We start from the raw sequence: 26,081 nt of genomic DNA, 5'->3' as shown, positions 1-26,081 counted from the left end.
GGTTCTTATTGTGATTGTATAGATGCCCTCAGCCATTAGAAAACTTTGAAAGAGTCAAGGGTCAGTACTTAGAGGTCCTGGATATTACATGGCACACCTGGGGCCACACAGTGCGGTCATGGGTAGAGAGAGAGGAGGGCCTGGGGTTGTTTTTATTAGGGTCAAGGGTGGGGGCCCAGGGTTTCACAGGCTCACATCTGGTGAATTTAAAACATAAGAGTGGGAATTTAAAGCGCCGGAAGAGAAAAAAGCAGACCAAATCTGGCCCATTAGTGCCTTCCTTATTCCTTCTAAAGACAGCTCAAATATTTATCTGTCCCATCCTAACTCATCTCTCCTTGCTAGGCTAGAGGCTGCTGTTAACATAGTTGTCATGATTATCTGTAACACTCTCTACTTAACCCTATTCTCCCTGCCCTGCTAGGGCCTTGAAGACTCCATGATCACTCTTGCCCAGATGCCAGACAATGTCAAATGCATGTCCAGTTGGACAGAGGGATGTGCCATTATGATCTGGAGTAGCCTCAAGTGGCACTTGGCCTGCCAGGCTCAGTCCTGACTCCATACCCTAGCCAGGTTCTAGATGGAGGCGTTTATTCATACTATCTGGCTGCTCTGTCTAACCTTGCCCAGATTCCCACTCATTGCTGGGATGAAAGTCAAGGACTTGAAGAGAGAGTAAAAGTATCTGCATAAGTGGGTGTAGGGGAGAGGTTAGTTATACTCTGGAAAGTATGTAAACAAGTGAGACCCCAAAATATCCCAGAGAAAGAGGACTAGAAAAAAATTACGCGGGGAATTCATGGAAATTTTTATATTGACAATGTAAAAGAAAGCAAACTTTTTCCACCTCAGGTCACAGATGTTGGTCTCAGGCCCCAAGACCTAAGCCCAACCCAAGTCCTGCTTCACAGGGATAGAGATGAGGATGAAAATGGAACAGCAATGGAGAAGGAATCAGATGGAATTGGATGGTGATGGTATTAGAGATGGGGACTTTGAGGATGAGATTGAATGGAAGGTCTTCCATGGGTTGGTGGGAATGTCGTGGATGAGGACAGGGAGGTGCTGAGGCTGAGCTCTGTCGGAGAGGAAGAAGGCTATCTGCCTCTTTTTCTAACTTTCCAGACCCAGCTTTTGCCCCAAATGGGAAGGAAGAAAGTTGACAAGATGTGTCAATCTTCCCACCCACTTGGTAAGAATTTTTTAATAGAAGGAGCCAATCTAGCATAGTAGTTAAAAGTAAGAACTGGACCTAGCCGATTTGGCTCAGTGGATAGAGCGTCAGCCTGCAAACTGAAAGGTCCCGGGTTCGATTCTGGTCAAGGGCACATGTCTGGGTTGCGGGCTTGATCCCCAATAGGGGGTGTGCAGAAGGCAGCCATCAATGATTCTCTCTCATCATTGATGTTTCTCTCTCTCTCTCCCTCTCCCTTCCTCTCCAAAATCAATAAAAATATGTTTTTTTAAAAAGTAAGAACTGACTCAAATTGGGTTTTGAGCCCCAGCTGAATGACCTTGAACATACAAAGGAAACTCTCCATGCCTATTTGCTCCTCCATAAAATGGGGATAACAGGTGAATCTGCTGCCTAGAATTTGGGAAAATCCAACATTATAATTCAGTGCAAGAAATATGTGCTAAGCCCAGCCGGCATGGCTCAGTGGTTGAGCATCGACCTATGAACCAGCAGGTCACAGTTCTATTCCCGGTCAGGGCACATGTCTGTGCCTGGGTTGTGGGCTTGATCCCCAGTGTGGTGTGTGCAGGAGGCAGCTGAACGATGATTCTCTCTCATCATTGATGTTTCTGTCTCTCTATCCCTCTTCCTTCCTCTCTGAAATTAATAAAAACACATTTAAAAAGAAGAAATATGTGCTGAGTATCTATTACGTCCTAGGCACAGGCCCAGCTCCTATGCAACTTACATGTTAGTGGAAGCAAGCTGACAAGAAACAAGTAAAATAGAAGGTAATTCCAGAATATGATGAAGAGCTTTGTAGATCATAAAACAGAATATGTAATATAATAGTGAGTGACTAAGGGGGACCCTTTAGATATAAGATGATTAAGGGAACGCCTTTGAGAAGGTGACTATAAGATTATAACAACTAAATGCACACAGGATTTGCTGTTTTCCCAGTGCTGTTATAAGTGCTTAATAACAACCTAAGAGGTAGGGTAGCTCCTTTCTCCTCATTTTACAGAAAAGGAAGCTGAAAAGGGTTCCCTGACCCGATCCATGTGTGTGTGGAGGCTTCCCCACACCACCAAGCATTCAACTCAATTCTGACACTCTCTATCCAGAGATAGGAATCAGATTTCACAGGTAAAGGACTCAGTCCCACAAGATCACCCTGCACTGTAGATGCCAGTCCCAAGTCCAGGTTGTTACCTGTATTTCTCACTGACTGGCTATACATCAGAGGTTCCCAATACCTGCTCCTTGGGTTTGATTAATTTGCTCAAGTGGCTCACAGAACTCAGGAAAACCCATGTATACAATAGATTACAGTAAAACCTCAATATAATGGACTAATTTGGGTGAGGGGGTGTCCGTTAAAACCGAAAGTCCATTATATAATAAAGTAGGTTTTCCGAATGCATATGTTAAAAAATTGACAAATTAGTTAGTTTACCTGTTTTTACTTATGTAGACACATTTGTGTAATTAAAATTAAGTATGAAAAGTTTAATTTCACAGAAAAGTTTTCTATGTGTATTCTATATGTATTACAGTAATTTTAAATTTATATTGAATATGTCTAGTAAATGCGTACATTCACAACACCGCAAGTAAACAAATGCACATGGCTGGGACGTGGCTTAGCGTGCATGGCAACATAGGCTGACACCCGTTAAAACTGCCGCAGGAAAAAGAAAAAAAAAAACTGCCGCAGAAAATCATGCCACTAGACAACAGAACCAATTAGCTCTCACGATGTGGTGTGATCATGTGCTAATAATTCACCCAACATTGTTTAGAATGGTGACTTGGATTTAAATATGTACACTATAATTATAGATATGTAATATTTATTTATGTTGGCAAAATTACTAGTGTTTTTTCCAACATATGGCCTATTTGCTAAAATTTGTAAAAAATAACAGTAAATTAATAACAAAAAAATAACCTACTCATTTAATTATAAGTAATTCTTGGTTAAAAGCATTTTAAAATTAGCAGGGTGTTAATTTTCACATATGACATCCAAAAGTCTGTTAAATCAAAGTTTGCAAAATCGAGGGTTTACTGTACTGCTTTACTACAAAGGATATTAAAGGATATGAATCAACAGCCAGATGAAGAGATACATAGATCAAGATCCCAAACAAAAGAGCTACTGTCTTTGTGAAACTTGGTCTGGCAAGGTGACACATGGAAGCATTCTGATTGACCAGCGTGGAAGCTCCCCAATAAAAAGGGCCAAGGAGTTGTCCTCCTGGGTTTCTATGGAAGTTTCATTACATAGTCACGATTGATTAAATCATTGGCCATTGGCTATTGAACTCAATCTTCTGACCACAACCCCCATTCTCATCTTCGAAGAAGAAGGAGAAGACCTGCCCTAGGGAAACACCAAGGCCCCAGATCATCTGGCAGTCACCTCATCTTGGCCTTGCCTGGATTGAACTCTATTAAGCAAACTGGAGGTTCTCCACCCAGATTCCAGGAAGCTGTAAAGGACATGGGAATCTCGCCAACTGATTTCACAGGAATCCTTAGCCTCTCTGGAGAATTATTAAGACTAAAACGCTATCTTTTCTGAGAGTGAGAGGCTGGCAGCTGTCCAAAAAGCACTGAATGGGAATGGGAACCTGTGTTCTGTTCCTAGCCCTACTTCTAAAATCATTGTGTGACCTGTATGCCTAGTGAGAAAATTAACGAATAAATTAATTAAAAAGGAAAAATGACAGTACCAAATGCTAATGAGAATGTGGAGCAATTGGTCCTTTCTTCCATTGCTGATGGCAATGCAGGTGGTATAGCGACTTCGGAAAAACATTTGGCAGTTCTTTATAAGGGTAAACAAACATACACTTACCATACAACACAGCATTCCTACTCCTAGTTATTTACCCAGTGAAATTAGAATTTATGTTGATTTCTTTTTTTAAGCAACTCTTTCAAAATATAACTCACATACCATATAATTGACCTTTTAAAGTATACAATTCAGTAGGAGCCGGACCGCAGTGCTGTAGGCTGAGTGCGGCGACCCCCGCAGGAAGAAGATGAACGGGACGCGGGGCTGGTGTACCCTGGTGGACGTGCACCCAGAGGAGTAGACCACGGCGAGCAGGAAGACCTATGCCATGATGTCTGGCCACTCACCCAGTCATTCTCTGGCCTCAGAACTGGTGGAGTCCAACGATGGACATGAGAAGATCATTAAGGTGTACTTGAAGGGGAGGTCTGGAGACAAGCTGATCCATGAGAAGAATATTAACCAGCTGAAGAGTGAGGTCCAGTACATCCAGGAGGCCAGGAACTGTCTGCAGAAGCTCCGGGAGGATATGAGTACCAAGCTCGTCAGAGATCCAAGAGAGTCTCACCATCGACAGGAAATACAGGTGGTGCTAGAGAGGCCGAATGGTTTTAGTCAAAGTCCCATGACGCTGTATAGCAGCCCACCTGAGGTGGACACCTATATGAATGAAGATGTCGAGAGTTTGAGGAAGACCGTGCGGGACTTACTGGCCAAGCTGCAGGAGGCTGAGCAGCAGCACCAGGCAGTCCGTGTGGCTTTTGAGGTCACACTCAGCCGATACCAGAGAGAAGCTGAGCAGAGTCACCTGGCCCTTCAAAGAGCAGAGGACAGAGCGGAGCAGACAGAGGTGGAAATCAGAGAGCTGCAGAGGCACTTGCTCCGGATGGAGACAGAGCATCAGGCCTTCCTGGAGAAGGACAGGGAAGGGGAGGCGGCCCTGGAGGAACTTCGGAGCAAGAATGCTGACGGCCGAGCAGAACAGGAAAAGGCTGCTCACCTGGAAAAGGAAGTGGCTGGGCTGCGGGAGAAGATCCACCACTTGGATGACATGCTTAAGAGCCAGCAGCGGAAAGTCCGGCAAATGACAGAGCAGCTCCAGAATTCCAAAGCTGTGATCCAGTCACAGGACACCAGCATCCAGGCGCTCAAGGAGAAAATGGCCTACCAGGAAGCAGAGAGTTTACAGATGCATGACCGGATGGAACACCTGATAGAGAAGCAGGTCAGTCACGCCAACTTCAGCACCCAGACCTGGGCCAAGACTGAGAATCTGGGCAGCATTAGGATAGCCAAGCCCCCAGCCCTAAGCCCATGCTTCTCATCCGAGTGGTAGAAACATGAGCTGAGGAGGAGGAGGATGCTGTTGCTGCTGCCTCTCGCCTGTGGAGAAACTCGCCACCCCTGTTGGCCTAGCACTGACTTTAACTTCCTGACCGATCCCTGGCTGCCCATAGGGCTTGAGGCTGTGGCCCCATTTCTGAGCTCCTGTCCTCGGTATGCTGGGTGGATAGAGGATGAGCGCCTCCTCTGGACACTGCCACCCTTGGCGGACAATAACCTGCCGGCAGGAGCCAGGGCGGTACCCTTATCCCTGTAGTTACTGTTTTTCTCTTAGCAGAGCCTCCCTTCTGTTGTAGGCTGGGGTTCAGCTGCCCCGGGCCCTCAGCCAGTTGGGAGAAGGGAAGAGATGACAAGATTTGCCTCGGCTCTAGAAGATGGACACACAGATGTTGGATAGTGTACCAGGGGAACCAAGTTCCTCACAAAACACAGCGCAGTTCTTAGCAACAAACTGTTTTTCTACCGGTTCCACCCTCAGCTCATGCTGACCCGGGTCTCCTTCAGCTTCGACTGAAGTCTGTCTTTCTGGGGAGAAGGGGATGTATACTCAGGGTGTAGCTTTGAGCAGAAAGATTGTGTAGGGCTACAGTTACGTGTGACTTCTCTGCTTTGAAGACTCCCAAAATGTCTTAGGGGTTCCCCTAAGATGTGGTACAAGGTACACCTCAGTCATCTTGACTGACTTAGAGCTTAAAATCTATTTTCATTGGGTTATATCAATGTCAGCGAGACTCTCATTGTATTTATTTTGCTAAGTTATTGGTGTTTTTACTTATATCTCACAACTGACTCAGTAACTGAGTTCTACAGCCTTCTCTTGTGATGCTTGGATTGGCTCGACACTGGGAAAAGTGTTCCCACTAGACTTCATTGTTATAAATCTTCTCTTTCCTCTACCGGCTTCTTGCCTTCCTCCTCCACACCTGATCAGTACCTCGGGAATGCAAGTATATTTGCCCTGAGACATCAGGTCTGGATGTATATTTGGGGGAAGAGGGTGATCAGGACTCTTGGGGAGGAATTGAATTCTTCCTGGATCCCCTCTACACCCTCTGCTTCATGTGGGTCTGTTGTCTTCCTGGCTCTGAATGACCCTGCCACTCTAGTGTTTTATTTAGGGCTCCTCCTGTAGCATCAAGAGGGAGAAAAGCCTCAGTGGTACGATAGGGCACAGAAAAATAAAAAATAAACGTAGATGAAGGCTTTAGGTTCTATTTGGTTCAAGACCAGAGCCTAAGTCTGGGTGTTTCTGTGTGTCGTTATGGCTTTGTCTATATTGGTGTTCTGGTTTCTTTGTGCAGTTTCATCATTAGTAAAACCAAGGGTTTAGCCCTGGTTCAGTGGATTGAGTGTCATCCCATGCACCAAGAGGTTGCTGTTTTGATTCCCAGTCAGGGCAAATGCCCGAGTGGTGGGCTCGATCCCCAGTGCAGGAGGCAGCCTATCAGTGCTTCTGTATCATCAATATTTCTATCATCTCTCCCTCTCCCTTTCTCTCTCTCTAAAAACACAATAAAAACATATTTAAAAATAAATAAATGAAACAAACCAGGGGTTCAGACTGGTTGATTTCCATGGGCCTTTCCAGTTCTTGTATATTTTCCTGTGCTATCTTCTTTGTATGGTGAATTTAATAAATTATGTTCATGTGTCTCTGAAAAAAAAAGTATACAATTCAATGGCTTTTATTTTTTTACTTTATGTTTTTGTTTTGTTAATCCTCACCTGCAGAAATTTTTTCCATTGATTTTAGAGAGAGTAGAAGGGAGGGAGTAGGGAGAGAGAGACAGAGAAAGAGAGAAAGAGAGAGAGAGAGAAACATTGATATGAGAGAGACACATCAATTGGTTGCCTCCCGCACACTCCCCGACTGGGGCAGGGGATTGAACCTGCAACCTAGGTACATGCCCTTGACCAAGAATCAAACCCAAGACCTTTCAGTGCCTGGGCCAATACTGTAACCACTGAGAACACTGGCCAGGGCTTCTATGGCCTTTAATATATGCACAGAGTTGTGCAACCATCACAACAATCAATTCTAGAGCATTTTTATCACTCCAAAAAGAAAACCCAGCTTCATTAGCAATCACTCCTGTCTCCTTCCCCTAGGCAGCCACTAATTTACTTTTTATCTCTGTACATATTTTTTCATTTAGCATAATGTTTTCAAGGTTCATTTGTGTTATGGCATGTATCAATACTTTATTTCTTTTTACCACTGAATAATATTCCATTGTATGGATATACTATATTTTGTTTATCCATTCATCAATTGATGGAAATTTGGGTCGTTTCCAACTTTTTGGCTATTATGAACAATGCTCCTATGAACATTTATGTACAAATATTTATGTGGACATAAGTTTTTATTTCTTTTGGGTATAGATCTAGCAGAGGAATTGTTAGGTCATATGGTAATTCTATGTTTAAACTTTTTGGGGAATTGAAAAACTTTTCCAAAGTGGCTGTACTATTTTGCACTCCTACCAACAATGTCAGAGTGTTCCAGTTTCTCCACATTCTTGTCAACACTTTATCTGCTTTGCAGCTATCCTAGGGGCTGTGAAATGGTATCTCATTGTGCTATTGACTTGCATTTCCACAAAATGATGTTCTGTGTTTTTTCATGTATTTATTGGCCATTTATATATCTTCTTTGGAAAAATGTCTCTTTAAATCCTTTTCCCATTTAAGCCCTGGCCAGGCAGTTCAGTGATTAGAGCATTATCCTGATACACCAAGGTTGCATTTTGATCCCCTATCAAGGCACATACAAGAACCAACCAATGAATGTATAAACAAGTGGAACAACAAATCAATGTTTCTCTCCTCTCCTTTCCTCTCTCTCTAAAAAAATAATCAATCAGAGAAACCAAGATGGCGGCATAAGGTAAACACCTAATTGTTGCCTACCACAACAATTTTAAAACTACAACTGGAAAACAGAGTGGACATCGTCCAGAACCACCGGAAAGTTGGCTGAGTGGAAGATCTACAACTAGAAAAAAAGAGAAAAGGACGCTGAGCCTCAGGAGCTGTGGAGGTGTGGAGATCTGTGAGCACGGAGAGGGCGGGCGGTTGAATACGCGACTGGCTTACTCGAGGCGCGCGGAGAGGGCAGGCACCAAATGTGCAGCTAGCTTTCTCGTTCGGGAGGAAAATAAAACCTCCCGACTGCACTGATATCCAGCTCTGGTCGAGGAGAAACTGGACTGTCTGGCAGCGGGTGAAACTCAAGAGCAGCCTTCTCTCAGAGGTGCGCAGCCATTATTGCGGGACACGGTGAACAGGGCCCTCTTAGGGCAGGGCGGACAGGAAACCAAAGCTTGTCTGCACCACCCGGAGACTCCGCCCCATCCAAGCTGAGCACAGAAACCCTCCCAGCGGAGACACTGCTGATCCTCACAGCCAATTGGCTTGGAGATCAACTCCCCCCAGTGATACCAACAACAAGCAAGGCTTAACTACAACAAGACTGCACATACAGCCCACAAAGGGGTGCACCAAGAGGGTCCACCACAGGTAACTGGGAGGCTGAGCTACTGGGCCCTGCTAGGACACCTAACACACAAAGCCACTCCATCAACTCAGGGAAGAAGCTAAAATGCAGAGACAAAGAGGCAGGCCACAATGGAAGGAAATGGAGGAAAGCAAAAGACTGGATATAGAGTTCAAAACCACGGTTATAAGGTTTTTTCAAGAATTTCCTAGAAAAGGCCAATAAATTAAACGAGAACCTCGAGGATATGAAAAAGGATCAACTAGAAATTAAGCATACACTGACTGAAATAAAAAATATTATACAGAGACCTAAAAGCAGACTAGAGGATCGCAAGAATCAAGTCAAAGATTTGGAATACCAAGAAGCAAAAAACAATCCTCTGGAAAAGCAAAAAGCAAAAAGAATACAAAAAGTTGAAGATAGTGTAAGAAGCCTCTGGGACAATTTCAAGCATACCAACATAAGAATTATGGGGGTCCCAGAAGAAGAGAGAGAGCAAGATACTGAAAACCTATTTGAAGAAATAGTGACAGAAAACTTCTCCCACCTGGTGAAAGAAATAGACTTACAAGTCCAGGAAGCACACAGAACCCCCAACAAAAGGAATCCAAAGAGGACCACACCAAGACACATCATAATTAAAATGCCAAGAGCAAAAGACAAAGAGAGAATCTTACAAGCAGCAAGAGAAAAACAGTTAGTTACCTATAAGGGAGCACCCATATGATTGTCAGCTGATTTCTCAACAGAAACTATGCAGGCCAGATGGGAATGGCAAGAGATATTCAAAGTGATGAATAGCAAGAACCTACAACCAAGATTACTCTACCCGGCAAAGCTATCATTCAGAATTGAAGGCCAGATAAAGAGCTTCACAGATAAGAAAAAGCTAAAGGAGTTCATCACCACAAAACCAGAATTATATGAAATGCTGAAAGGTATTCTTTAAGAAGAGGAAGAAGAAGATAAAGATAAAAATTATGAACAACAAATAGGTAACTATCAACAAGTGAATCTAAAAACCAAGGGAATAAAAAATCTGATGAACAGTACTAACTGGTGAATATAATAGAACCAGGGGCATAGAAAGGGAGTGGACTGACAATTCTTGGGGGAAAAGGGGAGTGGGGAGTGCGGGAAGAGACTGAACAAAAAGCGTACACCTATGGAGGAGGACAGTGGGGGGGGGGGAAGGGCAGAGGGTGGGGTAGGAATCTGGTAGAGGGGAGCTATGGGGGGGGGGGGGAAAGAGAGGAACAATTGTAATAATCTGAACAATAAAGATTTATTTTAAAAAAATAATCAATCAATGAAAATTTAAAAATCCTTTTTCCAGTAAAATAGATTATTTTAATTATTTTAATGATTGAGTTCTAATAAATAAATAAATAAATAGAATAAAATCACTGTGTGACCTTAAGGAAGTTATCTGTGTTCTCTGGGCCTCAATTTTCTCACCAAGAAAATAAAGGGACCCTTCCTAGCCATGGAAGAGCATTTTCTTGTTTATTGGCAAAGCTGTCACCATTTAATTGGTATCAGATTCTGACTTGCACAAGTAACATTCTTCACTTTTAAAACCCTGGAGGGTGCTGGGTTATTGCGCAAAGATCTATTTCTCAAATGTTTCTGCTAAGTTGAACTAATTGTTTCAATGGGTGATGGAAAACAAGGGATCGAGAAATCCATGACATGGGTGAAGTCTCCTGGAGCTTCCTACAGTGCACAGGACAAACGTGATTTCAAGTCAGCAGCTCCAGGATTGAGTGGGAAATGTGATGGGAACAAAACAATGTTCTGGAAACTACAGAGGAAGTATTTTCAGTATAGACCTGAATGTTTTTTTTAAGTAGCGAATGAGTGTGTGGTTATAATTAAATAAAGTGCTTGGTTCGTCTGGGGAAAAAAAGGGGAGGGGGGAAGTAAGTCCCTTCCCAAAAGAAAATTTCACTGTTTTCTTCTACACTTATTGTCCTGAATGAATGGAAGGCCTATATTAGGGAAACAGCTTTCTCGGCCTCTCATCTGAGGTTCAGTTGGCTTGGGGAAGGGAACTAACATGTCAGAGTTTATATGTGTTAGATCTTATACCACATTTATGCAAATTGCCTCATTTAATCTTCACAATAACTCTTTGGAGGAGATATATTTGCTTGCCCTCATTTTACAGAGAAAGCTTGCTGTTTCCATCGTGGTGCCTCTAAAGATGTATAAAGCGATAATTAAGAAGCAATAAAACGTTTTCATTATTTGTTTCCCATTGTTAATTGTTCAAATGATACTTGTTGAGCAACTACTGTGAATACAGATCATAGATCCATGGGACCCAAAATGTATGCAAGACACAGTCCCATAAAGGATCAATGGGAGAAAAAGGGGACATATATAATACTTTCTTTTAAAAAAATATATATTTCTTTATTGATTTCAGAGAGGAAGGGAGAAGGAGAGAGAGAAACCTCAGTGATGTGAGAGAATCATTGGTCCGCCGCCTCCCGCATGCCCCCCGCTGGGGATTGAGCCCACAACCCAGGCATGTGCCCTTGGCTGGAATCGAACCTGGGACCCTTCAGTCCGCAGGCTGACACTCTATCCACTGAGCTAAGCCAGCTAGGGCTATATAATACTTTTTTTTTTTAAGCACACACTCCCAGCCCAGCTCAGGGGAGAAAGTTCAGTACCTCATCACACTTGCAAGCACAGTGCTGACTCAATGCTCTTCTTTCCCGTTATGCTGGGAGCCCCTAGAAGGTAGGACTTATGCCTTTGCTAATCAATGTCATTAACTCACTGCCTAGCACAGTGCTGGGCACAGAGCAGATTCTCCCAGAGTATTTGATGAATAAATTAAATTACACAATAAGTGACTGAATAAATACCAAGATGAATGGGAGAGCTGTGAGGGCCCAATGAGGTCAGAAAAGGTCTCTGGAAAAGGGAGATTGTGAGCTACACCTTGAGGGATTAAGGTCAATTGTACACACTCGTCTGGGCTAGAGTCCACATTCTACCTGTTCAGACTGTAGACCTTCCCAGAAAACTCAGCCCTAAAGTGCCTCAGAAGGAAAGAACATCTCAGAATTCCTACTACCTTAGGATCTGCTGACACCCAGTGTGTCAGTGACTTTGATGGAGGGTTGTCACCTTAGCATATCGCATTAGGGAAAACAAGAGTCTTGTACGGTCCAGGTTCAGGAGGGTTGACACATAGGCCTTAGGGGGTAAACTGGAGTGACCCCAAGATGGGGAGGGGAGGCAGTTTAGGGTTGAGTTTTATGGGGGACAAGAATGTCATCACTTGAAGTGTTTGAAGGAGAAGATAGGCATACAAAGTAATGGAGTTCCCCTCCGAGTCAGGCCCAGGGCTGGGTTCCCTAATATGCTCTGCCATTTAACTCCCTCAGCAACCCTACGAGACAGCTATAATCATCTGTCCAACAGTAAGAAGATAGTTAATTCCACAGTCAAATAAAATATTATGACATTTCCAATGAAATTTTATACTCAGGAAATTTGGCAAAATATCTCAAGAGTCTTAAAATATTTAAGCCTCTTTTTTTCACTAATTTCTCTTGTAGGAACCTATCCCAAGAAAATAATTAGAAATATGAACAAAGACTTACATTTTATAGAAGAAAATGCACCAGAATGTTCACAGTGGTTAACTCTAGATGAGGACATTATAGCTGATCTTATTTTCCTCCTTATAATTGTGTACAATGTTTTAAAAATGCAAAATATTTGTAATAAGAGGGGAAGAAACATTAAAAATCAACCATTAGTCCAGGAACACTAGTTCCCTTCGGTTTGTGGAGCTGGTGGTCATCATGCCTTTCCTAAGGTGCCTCTGAAATGATTCAATGACCCTCTGGTTGTGCACTATCTCCAGGTGCTTATGATGTGAAAGCTTCAGAATTATTGAAAGGACCAGTATCCTTTCAGAAATCACAAAGATTTAAAAACCAAAAAGAATCTCAACAAAATCTTACTGTTGATAAAGATACTACCTTGCCTGCTTCAGCAAGAAAAGTTAAGACTTTGGAATTAAAGACGGAATCTCAAAAGAATGATAAAGACTTGAAGCTGTTGGAAAAAGAGATTCGTGTCCTCCTGCAGGAACGCGGTACTCAGGACAAGCGTCTCCAGCATCTGGAAGCTGAGCTGGAGAAGATGGAAGCAAGGCTCAGCGCTGCAGTCAGGGGAAAAAACCTCTCTGTCTGCAAGCAACGCTATGCTGGAAAAGCAGCGTACTGAATTAACCAGGACTAACCAACTACTCCAATCTAAGTTTTCTGAAGATAGTAACCAGAAGAACCTGAGAATTCTAAGCCTTGAGCTGATGAAGCTTAGAAACAAAAGAGAAACTAAGATGAGGAGTATGATGGCTAAACAACAAGGCATGGAGGTGAAACTGCAGGTCACCCAGAAGAATCTGGAAGATTCCCAAGGGAAAGTAGCACAGCTCAAGGGGAAACTTGTTTCAATACAGAAAGAAAGGATTGATGAGAAATCTGAAATGGAAAAACTCTTGGAATACATTGAAGAAATAAGTTGTGCCTCAGATCAAATGGAAAAATACAAGCTAGACATTGACCAGTTAGAAGAAAATTTGAAAGAGAAGAATTATGATGTTTTTAAGCCTTACGCAGTCTCTTGAAGAAAATATAGTTATGTTGTCTGAACGAGTAAAAGACCTGAATGCTAAATGTCAGCTGCTTGAAAAAGAAAAAGGAAACCTCATCAACAGGGACAGAGAACGGGATGAACATCTGAGTTCTGAAATGCAAAACTTAAAAGAGAAGTTAATTCTTGAAAAACAAGAACATGAAAAGCCACAACAAAAAAGAGTTGCAGCCGAAACTGGTTTGGCTCAGTGGATAGAGCGTTGGCTTGCGGACTCAAGGGTCCCAGGTTGAATTCTGATCAAGGGCATGTACCTTGGTTGCGGGCACATCCCCGGTAGGGGGTGTGCAGGAGGCAGCTGATTGATGTTTCTCTCTCATCGATGTTTCTAACTCTCTATCTCTCTCCCTTCCTCTCTGTAAAAAATCAATAAAACATATTAAAAAAAAAAAAGAGTTGCAAATTGATTCATTTCTGCAACAAGAGGAGGAATTATCTTCTAGTCTTCAGCAGAAGCTCTGTTCTTTTCAAGAGGACATGATGAAAGAGAAGAATCTTTTTGAGGAAGAATTAAAGCAAGTTCTGGATGAGCTGGATAAATTACAGCAAAAGGAGGAAAAATCTGAAAAGTTGGTCAAACAGCTGGAAGAAGAGAAAAAAGCTAGAGCTGAAGAACTGAAATTTCTAGAAGAAAAGCTAAAGGGGTTTGTATTAATAGGACTTTATACATATGACTTTGGATTTTACAAAGTATTTTTCCAGTACATTCTCGGATTTCTCATATTAATCATGCAAGTGGGTGAGATTAGAATTATTTTGCAAGTAAGGAGAAAGTACATATAGATAAGTATGATAGCCAAAATAAAAGCCAAGCTCTTTCTTTATTTAAAACCAGTGGTTTAAGAGTTTTAATTCAAAAATTACCAGCCCTAACCAGTTTGGCTCAGTGGATAGAGCGGGGGCCCGTGGACTGAAGGGTCCTGGGTTTGATTATGGTCAACAGTATGTACCTTGGTTGTTGGCTCAATCCCCAGTAGGGGGCGTACAAGAGGCAGCTGATTAACGTTTCTCATTGATGTTTTTAACTCTCTATCCCTCTCCCTTCCTCTCTGTAAAATCAATAAAATACATTTTTTAAATAACAAAAAAATCAACCATTAAAAACATTTTTAAATATATTTTTTATTGATTTCAGAGAGGAAGAGAGAGGGAGAGAGAGATAGAAACATCAGTGATGAAAATCATTCATCAGCTGCCTCCACACTGGGGATAGAGCCTGATACCTGGGCACGTGCTTTGACTGGGCATCAAACTGTGACCTCCTGATTCATAGGTTGATGGTCAACCACTGAGCCATGCCAGCCCAGCTAAACAAACAAACAAACTTTAAAACAATCCAAACAAAAGTCTTTTTTAAAATATCTATATATATTATTGATTTTTTACAGAGAGGAAGGGAGAAGGATAGAGAGTTAGAAACATCGATGAGAGAGAAACATCGATCAGCTGCCTCCTGCACGCTCCCTACTGGGGATGTGCCCGCAACCAAGGTACATGCCCTTGACCAGAATCCAACCTGGGACCCTTGAGTCCGCAAGCCAACGCTCTATTCACTGAGCCAAACCGATTAGGGCCAAACAAAAGTCTTTATGGAAAAACTACAAAGATTTACTAAGCATTTAAAGTGGTTAAGATTGCCCAGCCTAGCATGGCTCAGTGGTTGAGCATTGACCTATGAACCAGAAGGTCACCATTTGATTCCTGGTCACAGCACATTCCCAGACAGGGTACATGCCTGGGTTGCAGGCTTAATCCCCAATGGGGGCATGCAGGAAGTAGTCTATCAGTGATTCTCTTTTATCATTGATGTTTCTCTCTCTCTCTCTCCCTCTCCCTTCCTCTCTGAAATCAATAAAAATATACTTAAAAAAATAAAGTGGTTAAGATTTATTAAGTGAAAATAAATTGTAGCTGTGTTTTGATGGTGACCCAAAATACCTATATCTATGTCTATGTCTATGTCTATGTCTATATCTATATCTATATCTATACCTATACCTATATCTATATCTATATCTATATCTATATCTATATCTATATCTATATCTTTATAAAAGCCAAGTGACCAGAATGACGAAATGAACAGTGACCAGCACTCTGCAGCAGCCAACCAGCCCCAGCCTGATTGGGGCCCCAGTAGGTCCCCACCAACCTCCCACAGCCCCTCCCCTGGCCAGCCCAGCCCCTATCCGCCCCCATCCGGGTGGGCAGCTGGACCCCACCTGTGCACGAATTTGTGCAGCAGGCCTCTAGTTTATTTATAAATTGTTGACAGTGCTTATTCTTGGGTTGAATAGAACTAAGAGTGACTTTCATTTTCTATCATCACATTTCTGTGATTTTTGTTTATAACAAGCATATATTACTTTCAAAATCATAAAAATATTTTAAAATTACAGTTACTTACAGGGGTGGGCAAAAGTAGGTTTACAGCTGTCAGTATGTGAAACAGAGTTTATTTTTGTACTTTATTAATTATTGTATTATTTATTTGTAGTACAACTATAAACCTACTTTTACCCACCCAGTATATGCAAGGGCTAGCAGCCAGCACAGAAAGGTTCAAAGCTGATGTGTTGCAGTGATTGTTGCTAAATCAAAATTATTATTAAGGCTGATTGTGTCAAAAGAAAATTTCTAAAATTTCAATGTTTCTGTTTTATTTTTGTTTTTTTTCTGTTAATCCTCACCCGATAATATTTTCTCCATTGATTTTCAGAGAGAATGGAAGGTAGAAAATAGAGAGAGAAACATCAATACGAGTGAGACATCAATTGGTTGCTTGCCCTGACCCAGGCCAGGGATTGAGCCTGCAACTGAGGTACGTGCCCTTGATCAGAATTAAACCTGAGATCCTTCAGTCCCCATATTGATGCTCTATCCACTGAGCTAAACCAGCTAGGGATCAATGTTTCTGTTTTAACTCACTAAATGTGGGTTGGTTTTTATGCAGCAATAGAAAACTGTAACATCCTCTAACATGTTATTCTGTTTATTTTATTGATTTTAGAGAGAAGAAGGGAGAGAGAGAAATATTGATGTGAGAGAGAAACATTGATGGATTGCCTTCTGTATGTGCTGTTTTACTTTATGTAACATTACAACTGGCAAGGGTCAAGTTTATCACCTCTGTCCTCCAAGTCGGCACCCTCAATTAAATATGACATCCATGTCTATCTTATCTATTTCTATGAATGATTCCTGGGATAGATGAAAGTTACTTAAAAAAAAAATCACCAGAAGGGATAAGGTGCTTAAAAGGAACCCAAATAAGGAAGAAACAATGGGAGAAATGCTGAAGAGTTACAGATATCCAATTGGTTAAGCAGTATTTATTCTGAAAGAAAAGAGGAATGTTTGCCTCCCTAAGGGAGCATATGGGTGATGCTTAAAAATTGTGGCAATATCCTTCTGCATGGAAACACTACTTCTAAGAATCCTACAGAAATATTTTATGCATTTATGTGGAAAGATATGTATACAAGGAAATTAATTGTATTTAAAATAGTAACATATTAGAAGAAACCTAAATACCGACCAACAGGAGAATGATAAAGGATATATGGTGATATATGGTACATCCATGTGTGGAATAATGTTAGCATTAAAAAGAATGAATATAATCCACATGTACTGACATGGAAATATATAATAAACAGGATGTGATCCACTTTTGTAAAATTAAATCCATGTGTGTGTAATATATATATATATATATATATATATATATATAGAGAGAGAGAGAGAGAGAGAGAGAGAGAGAGAGAGAGACTGTGAGACTGTGTGTGTGTGTGTGTGTGTATCTGCAAGGATAAACTCCAAATCATTAAAAAGGGAGGCTTCTAGGAAAATTGGAGTTGGGGTATGGTAGGGACATCTGTTTATCAGCTGAGTTAAATCTCTATTACACAGGAGAATAAATAATCAGCAATTCCAAGAAAACTGGCATAGAAAGCCTACATACAGCCAAATTAAACAACTGGTTGACCAGTTTAGCAACTAAACAAAGAAAATAACAAGGTACAAGGGCCACATGGTGATGGAGAATATCATGAAGAAAATGCAGCATCACTGTGGTTAGGGTATAATTGTCTTTGGTGCTCAACCCCCATGTGTCAGTTATCTGCATTCGGGTTCCATCACTGCCCTGAGTCTCATTTCCTGCCAAGTGTGATGGTGAAATGAGATAATATGGTAAAGCTCAGAGTAATATGATTCTTCATGACATTTCGCTGCCTAACTACTTGCCAACTCTGTAAATTCAGAGATGATATCAAATAGGACCATACCAATGTGAATGCAGAACTTGAGGAGTAGTTAGGGGACTCTGGAAAATATTTGTTTTTAAGTATATTTTATTGATTTCAGAGAGAAAGGAAAAGGGGAGAGAGAGATAAAAACATATATGAGAGAGATTCATTGATTGGCTGCCTCCTGCACACCCCCTACTGGGGATTGAGCCTGAAACCTTGGCATGTGCCCTTGACAGGAATTGAACCCAGGACCCTTCAGTATGCAGGCTGATGCTCTGTCCACTGAACCAAACTAGCTAGGGCTGGGAAAAGATTTTTAAAAGAAGCTAAAATGAAATATTTTTGAACGTCACTTCTAAAACCTGGGAAAAGAGAAGAGAGTGAAGGAAAGGACTCACACCCTGAAGGAAAGGGAATTAACAACTTAAGATAAGGATCTTAATTGATTTTCCTCTTTCCGTAGAAAACTTCAAGATATGAATGCTGGCATGGCTCAGTAGTTGAGTGTTGACCTATGAACCAGGAGGTCACGTTTTGATTCCCTGTCAGAGCACATGCCCTGGTTGCAGGCCTGATCCCCAGTGTGGGGTATGCAGGAGGCAGCTGATCAACGATTGTCATCATTGATGTTTCTGTCTTTCTCTCCCTCTCTCTTCCTCTCTGAAATCAATAAAAATATTTTAAAAAGAAAGAAATGGAAGCTTCAAAAGGATTCATCAAGAGAGGTGGTCAGCTGTAGAAGCAATAATTAAAAACAGTGGGACATGAAGAGAAGTGATCTGGAAGAGGTCACATCTAATGGCATGAGGTCTAATTAAACCAGGCATCAGATACAGTATTGTGAGAACTACTAGGGGGTAAGTATTTGACAGGGTTTTTTAGATAGCAATATACTACCAAAGGCTGAGTAAGGCCTGGAGAAAACACTTAAATCCGCATTTTGCAAAAGCAAGGTTAAAATAGGACTTAATTGTTCATAGAAACTACCAGGAATGATAAAAATATTGTTAGAACTTCTTACAGTAAAAAGTCAGTTTAAAAAATAGAAATAGCTCTAGCTGGTTTGGCTCAGCAGATAGAACATCGGCCTGCGGACTGAAGGGTTCCATTCCGGCCAAGGGCACATGCCTGGTTGCAGGCTCAATCCCCAGTAAGGGGCATGCAGGAGGCAGCTGATCAATGATTCTCTCTCATCATTGATGTTTCTATCTCTCTCTCCATCTCCCTTCCTATCTGAAATCAATAAAAATATATTTTTAAAAAAGAAGTAAAAAACTAGAAACATGAGGTAATGTTCTCTCTGGCCTAATTTAAAAGGACTCAGGAAGCCAAAACCGGTTTGGCTCAGTGGATAGAGCGTCAGCCTGCGGACTGAAAGGTCCTGGGTTCGATTCTGGTCAAGGGCATGTACCTGGGTTGCAGGCACATCCCCAGTAGGGAGTGTGCAGGAAGCACCTGATCGATGTTTCTCTCTCATCGATGTTTCTAACTCTCTATCCCTCTCCCTTCCTCTCTGTAAAAAATCAATAAAATATATTTTAAAAAATAAATAAATAAATAAATAAATAAATAAATAAATAAATAAGTAAAAGGACTCAGGAAACCCAAAATCCTCCACAAGGTGAGGGAGCAAAAGAAGGAAGTAACCAAGGCAAGCCTGAGGGATGAAGAAAGCACAGATAATAAATTCATAAACGAGTAACAACTCAATTCCTCTGAAAATGGGAGGGTTATTAGAAACCACAAACGTAGCTAAGAACAAAGAGAGGTGCCAAAGACTGCCCCCCCCCCCCCTGCCATGGGCAGTTACTCAGCTTGTCATCAGATAAAGAAGATGACTAATTAAAAAGACCCAAAGCATGCAAACAGCTGACTTCTCAGAACCAGTGGTTTCACCCCAGTTTTTCAGGCCTCACAAGTGACCCTTGGGCCCATGATGTAACATACACCCCACCCAGGCAGCCCAGAAGTGGCTGGCCCCTCCCTCTCCTTATTCCTGGGAATGAGCTGCAACCAAAGTCTTTCTGCGGAGGCTCTGAGCCCTCAGGGTCCCCACAGCTCCACCCAAGTCAGTCTTGGTGGAGCCTTGGGGGCATGCTCCGCAGCTCCACCTGAGTCAGCTGTGGCGGGGCCCTGGGGTTAGGCTCTGCAGCTCCGCCCCAGTCAGTCCGAGTGGGGAAGTAAGACTCCAGTTTTAACCAGATACTGAACTAGGTGGCAAGCCCCCCCATTTTCCTTTTCGATCCCACTGGCCTCTTCTTTTACCACCGTTTCCAAATGCAGGAGAGCTTTTCCTCTAGTCTGGCCCATGACAAGACACGTACAGGACGGCAGAAACTCTGCAGCCAACCATCCCAGCAAGATCTGTCTTCCCCTGGGAAGCTTAAATCCCTCTGGAGCCCTGTTCTGGGAAAAGGCAGGATGACTTTAGGGGACCACTGAGCAGGGTAATAGGTGCTACTCATGGTTCTCGTTTCAGGTGTACAGCAAAATGTGGGACTTTTAAAAAATAGATATGTTTATTGATTTGAGAGAGAGAGAGAAACATTGATTGGTTGCTACCCGCACCCCAGGCATGTGCCCTGACCAGGAATCAAACTGGTGACTTTTTGGTGCGTGGAACAATGCTCAACCAACTGAGCCACACCGGCCAGGGCAAGATGTGGGACTTTTGTATGTGGCACCAGGGAAGCCAAGACTGGGGTAGACTCCTATGAGCTCTGGTGAAGCCTGTCTGTTCCTGCTGAAATCCCAGCTGCTTCCCTGAACCTGTCTCCAGTCTCCAAAGGCCCCAGCTGAGTCACTTTCTTCACTGTGCCCCGAATACACTACTAGTTCCTTTTCTTCTTAGCCTTTTCCTCATTCCCCTCCCTCAGGTAATCTGTTGTCCTTCATTCTGCTTACTGATAACAGCTTTCCGGAAAGTTCTTTGGAATCATCAGTCCTTGATACTGTCTACGCTGGCAGTCTCATTCCGTACACGGCAAAAACATGCAAACACACTCTAAATTATATTGTTAGGCCACGTAAGCACAGCATTAATATATATGTGACAAGAGATTAAAAAAGTAATCTGGCAATTATATTTGAATCACTCACTCAGAAGACCAAGTTCCTAAAGAGTCCTATAAGTGGCTAATCTCTTGAGGTCCAGAGAATACCAGATTTGTATCTACATAACTACTCCAGTTTATTCTATGCCACATGGATCTGCATCTACTTGAGAGGCCAGAGCTGAAAAAGGAACATTCTATACACACCACCTTCACTTCCTCTTGAAGCATCCATCTTATATGAAAACTGCTGTTTGAAATTTTAACCCTGCTGTTTGGCTTCTGTAAATTCTTGCTTGCTAAGACTACTCCCACTTCAGAGGGGCCATTGAACCTTCCCAGACAAGGTTATCAGTGCTGGCGCCAGGCCAGGCCTCTGGTTGAGGTCTCAAGGCCCCAGCACATACGGGCTCTTTAAGAACTTGCAAAAGGGGCCAGAAACACTCCATATTTGGGAAACAAAAAAGGTAAAATCATATAAATAAGGAAAATTCCTGCATGTTGGGGCCCAGAATTTGAGATACATTTTCCTCTGGACCTGCGCATAATAAATGTAACTCCATCTCTCTAAGTATTGCTTTGTTCTTCGGTTTTCTGTAACACTCTTAGTTACTTGTTCAAGTTTGGTGATTGGTACACAGAGTCCCCTGGTGTTGAGGCTTGGCAGAGTGGGCAGAGTCTTCCAGTACAGACGCATTGACGGAGTTCACAGCTCCACAGTACCCCAGCCACAGTTCCTGTGAACCCCATGTTTTCATGTCCTGGCAGTAGTCCCGGAGCTGGAAGGGACCACTGAGTTCACTAATAAGGAACTGAGGCCTGAAGAAGTGGTGACCAGTCCAAGATGGTGAGGCCCAAGCCTCCAGCTCTCCTAAGGTTGTCCTGAAGCCAGACAGCCTGTGGCTTCACGGCACCCCTGAAAGGTGCCCGGACTCCAGAGTCCTCCCACATTGTACATGTCGTGGGGCACCCCCAATCTCTGGTTTTCTTAGTCTCAATATCAATATTTTGTTTTCTTGTCTAACCAGGTCACTTTTAAGATATAATACCCTTCAAACCCAACTATTTTCATTATAAATATAACATAACTTCAGGAAATACATCAGGAGTACAAAAATACATGCACAAGGATAGTCATCACAACTTTATCATAAGACCAAGGCCTAAACACTATCCAAATAACCAAAATATTGTGATTTGCATTGTAAATGATAGTACATCCACACAATGGAATATAGTGGTTATAAATGATGTTGTATAGCCCTGGCCAGTGGTTAGAGTAGCAGCCCAAGCACCTAAGGGTCAAAGGTTCCATTTCCAGTCAAGAGCACTGCCTGGGTTGCGGGTTCACTCCCCATCCTCTGGTCTCTCCTGGTCGGGGATCGTGCAGGAGGCAATCAGTCGATGTGTCTCTCACATCAATGTTTCTCTCTCTCTCTCTCTGTCCCTCTCTCCCTTCCACTCTGAAAAGCAATGGAGGAAATATCCTCTGGTGAGGATTAAAAAAACAAATAAACAAAAAGTCACTTTTTATCTAATTAGAAAAACTTGAACTAGGTTTGATGTGGTGTGAGATGATATGAAGGAATTATTAATTTTATTAATGGGAAGTCTGATTATTTAAATGAAAGTCCTTATCTGTTATGAGTGAAAATGGAAAATGAGTAGGTAAAGTAATTCCTATTTCTGATTATAATTATACATTTTTTTGGAATATAATTATACATTTTATCTGTACAGAAATGCATGGTGAAAAGCTGGAAGTACTTCAATTTATTAGCATTCTTGGAGAACAGGTTATGGCTGATTTTATCTTCTTTTTACTTATCTGTCTTTATTTTCTGAACAATGCACAAACTTGCGTAATAAGGGAAAGTACTGTCACCACTATCTCCTGGTGACCAGAGCACTGTGAAGAGCTGACCTGAGGAGCCGATGGGGGTTCCTGCTGGGAAGAGGAGCTGAGGCAGGCTTATGGGGAAGCGGGTGGCTGGTGGTTTTCGTGCACACAGAGCCTGTGAGCTCACTGTGGGATGCACAGGGCTTCAGCACCAACCGCCTGAAGCCTGGAGCTGTTCCCAGGGAGCTGCACTGCACCAGGCCTGGGGGGACTCGGGGGGAGGTGCGGGGGGCTGGACCAGAACAGCCCACCTTCTTCCACAGCTCCCTTCTCTCCATGGCTGACCTGCGGCCCCACCCCCACCCAGCCTGCTGTGCCTCTGCCTCCTGTCCTATGTGGAGCACAGGGAGGCCAGTCAGTGACCACCAGCAGGGAAGTTAGTGATAAGGCCAGACCTCCCTGGCTCAGCTCTGGGCTGCACAGAACCCCTCGGGAACACACCTGGGAGGTTAAGGCAAAGGAGCCCAACAAGGTGATACTCAGGACACAGGTGCTTCCATAGGCTGCCCTTCCCACCCCAGGCCACCAGTTCACACACGTGGGATTGGAACTGAAATCCAAGAAGGCCCCTCATACCTCAGTCCAAAGAGGTTCTCAGTCCCCAGGGCTTGAGGGTGATGGGAACCCTGCAAAACGTCAGTGCCGGAAGACCTTAAGATCATCCAGCCCAGGGATTTTCGACCTTTTTCATCTCACGGCACACGTAAACTAATTACTAAAATTCTGTAATACACCAAAAACATATTTTTTGCCAAGCTGACAAAAAAAAAAGGTATATTTTTTATTCATTCATGGTTATTGTTGTGTTGGCTGTTACCATTTTTTTAATTTGGCAATCTAAGGGAAAAGAGGTCAGTGCCCCTGACTAAATAGTCAGGTATTGCATGCTTTAAAAATTCTTGCAGCACATTGATTGAAAATTGCTAATCTAGTCCAACACTGCCATTAGGGAGAAAACCAAGGCTCGGATTGAAGTGACTTGGCAAATCACACAGTGAATTGGTGGTGGGCTCAGGTCAGATAGACCTAGGAATCCTGGCATTGAATCCTTTTTTAAAAAAATTATTTTATATTTTTAAAATATTTTTGTATTGATTTCAGAGAGGAAGGGATAGGGAGAGATAGAAACATCAGTGATAAGAGAGAATCATTGATCGGCTGCCTCCTGTACCCCCACCCCACCCCCCTGCACGCACACACACACTGGGGATCGAGCCTGCAATCTGGGTATGTGCCCTGAGCAGGAATCGAACTGTGACCTCCTGATTCATAGGCAGACGCTCAACCACTGAGCCACGCTGACTGGGCTGGCATTGAATCCTTTACATCTGCCTCTCACAGGCCTCATGGGTCCAAGACCAGAGGACAGAGGCTTCTTCCCACCCAGCAACCACAAGAAGCCCCCACAGAAGGTAAGATTCAGTGAGCAATCTCTTGGCAAGAACATCATCTACATATCCCATGCCACTGTCAGCTGCCCAAGGAAGTACCTCAATGTCTGACTCAGTCAGTGCTTTAAGGGGAGAGGGGGGGGGGGGGGGCGGGGGGTGAGTGGAGGCTGTGGGAGCATCACTGTGCAGTTCCAATATGGCAGTGGCTGCACCAGAAAACATCTGCTGCTGTTTTGAAGGCACTTCCCTCAGGCGATGAACTCCGAGACAAGCCTCCTTCTGCATCCTGTCCTTCCTGAGCCTTGGAGGACCTGGGTGTGTGGAGGGGGGCAGGGACAATGGAGACCTGCCTGCCACCAAGGGATGTGGGCCCTGCGGTTTGGCTTCTGTACTCCAAGCCTAGGCTGAGATCATGTGCACAGTTCTGGGAAAAGGCGAATATCCAATCCTATCTGCTTCTCCACTCCTAACTCGGGGCCAACTAACTTCCCATTGGTCCCCGTTGTTCTCCCAAAGGGAGCAAAACAGGAGCCGGGAAGGAAGAGGCAGGACAGTGCTGCACAATCGGACTGGCAAGGCCTGAGAACCGGGGTTTGGGGGGCCAGAGGGACTTCACGTCAGCATCTGCTGTGTTGTGGAGCGAACGCGAGTAAATGACCACTGGAGTCCAGACCAAATTAAAATTTTGGGAACCTTTTTTAATTAACTGGCCAGCTGTCTGCTCTCTTCACCCAGCCCCGACCCTTTGTTTCCGACCATATTTATACCCATTTACTACCTCCTGTTTTGTTTTGTTTTGTTTTGTTTTACAGAGCAAACAATTTGAAACAATTTAAAGCAAAGTGATATTTCTTAGGCAAAATCAACATGTCATTTTCAGGGTCCTGGTGCCTGGTGGAGTAAGTAACTGCATCCTGTTATCAGGAAAGTTAACAGGTGGTCTATCTTGTAAGGCTTACTGATATCCTGTTCTCAAGAAAACTAACAATTATCTATCGTGCGAGGCCATTTTGTTAGTTGCAGCTGGGATTTAATGGCCAAGTTATTTAGGGGGAAGCATGCTCAAAAATTTCCACTCTAACATGCTGTAGCAAAGGTGGACAGCAAGTAGGAGTTTCCAGAGCCGAGTCCGCTTTTTCCTTTGACATCCATGGTGCAACCTTCCCTCCACCCTCTATTTTGCCTGCGGGGGCCCTTCTTCCCAGCTCTCCACCCTTACACCCACCCCAGTGCTGGGAGTGTCGGCTGGGTGGGGTCCTCAGTGTTGACTGAAAGTGAACCAGGTGTCAGGCACCTGTGACAGAGCACAGAGGCTGGCTGGGCCACCCAAGCTTGGGGAGTTCATGGGGAATTTATGTTTTGGTTCCGGGACTGATAACACTTAGGGGTGGTGTGAGGAATGAGTTCTCCGTGATCATGGTATTTCCCCACCAGGTAAGTATTGGGAGGAGTTCTCGGGCTTCCTGCAGCCCCTTTGAAGCAGAGGATGTGGCCAAGGGAGCCCGGCAACAGACTCGGGCCCTCTCACCACCCCAAGGACTGACTTGGTGGCCCATCCACACCATCTCTTGCCACCCTCTCTGCTTCTGCTTGGGAAGCTGTGAAATCACAGCAGCTTAGAGCCCCTTGGGGGATTTGGAAATGGAAAGGTATTCCTTGAACTGCTGTTTCATTTTCCAGAGTTGCCCATGTTAGCAGGCATCATGAAGCACATTTAACAGACCAGGAAACCGAGGCTCCAAGACATTGACGTAGAAGACCCAGCCCAATTATCACTGTGTGATAAGTGACACGTCTTTTTTTTTTGGGGGGGGGGCAATATTTTTTTTTTAATAGGGTAACTACTCATCCAGTTTTGTCTGGGACTGAGGAGTTTCCTGGGACGGTGGTCTTCTGATGCTAAAACAAGGGGAGCCCCAGGCCAACTGGGAGTGTGGGTCCTTCTAGAATGTGGAAGGTAAAGAAA

General features: G+C 43.3%; 1 protein-coding gene and 1 pseudogene across 2 annotated transcripts; both read left to right on the top strand.

Moving 5' to 3' along the window:
* Positions 1-4,301: 4,301 nt before the first annotated feature.
* LOC307097504 (tuftelin-like) lies at positions 4,302-5,325 on the top strand (the record flags this gene model as incomplete). Its single annotated transcript, XM_079767644.1, has 1 exon — positions 4,302-5,325. The coding sequence occupies exon 1, from the start codon at positions 4,318-4,320 to the stop codon at positions 5,323-5,325; it is 1,008 nt and encodes a 335-aa protein (XP_079623770.1). The 5' UTR covers positions 4,302-4,317.
* A 5,202-nt stretch (positions 5,326-10,527) lies between these two features.
* LOC307098265 (hyaluronan mediated motility receptor-like) lies at positions 10,528-24,226 on the top strand (annotated as a pseudogene). The gene is made up of 4 exons: positions 10,528-10,531; positions 12,651-13,682; positions 13,915-14,162; positions 24,082-24,226. The product of its transcript is annotated as a hyaluronan mediated motility receptor-like (transcript).
* Positions 24,227-26,081: the final 1,855 nt, after the last annotated feature.

This window comes from Cnephaeus nilssonii (genome assembly GCF_951640355.1).
Source record: "Cnephaeus nilssonii genome assembly, chromosome: 4".
NCBI classification, from domain to species: Eukaryota; Metazoa; Chordata; class Mammalia; order Chiroptera; family Vespertilionidae; genus Cnephaeus; species Cnephaeus nilssonii.
The sequence above is the reverse complement of the archived record's forward strand: the minus strand, read 5'-3'. Positions and strand labels throughout refer to the sequence as shown.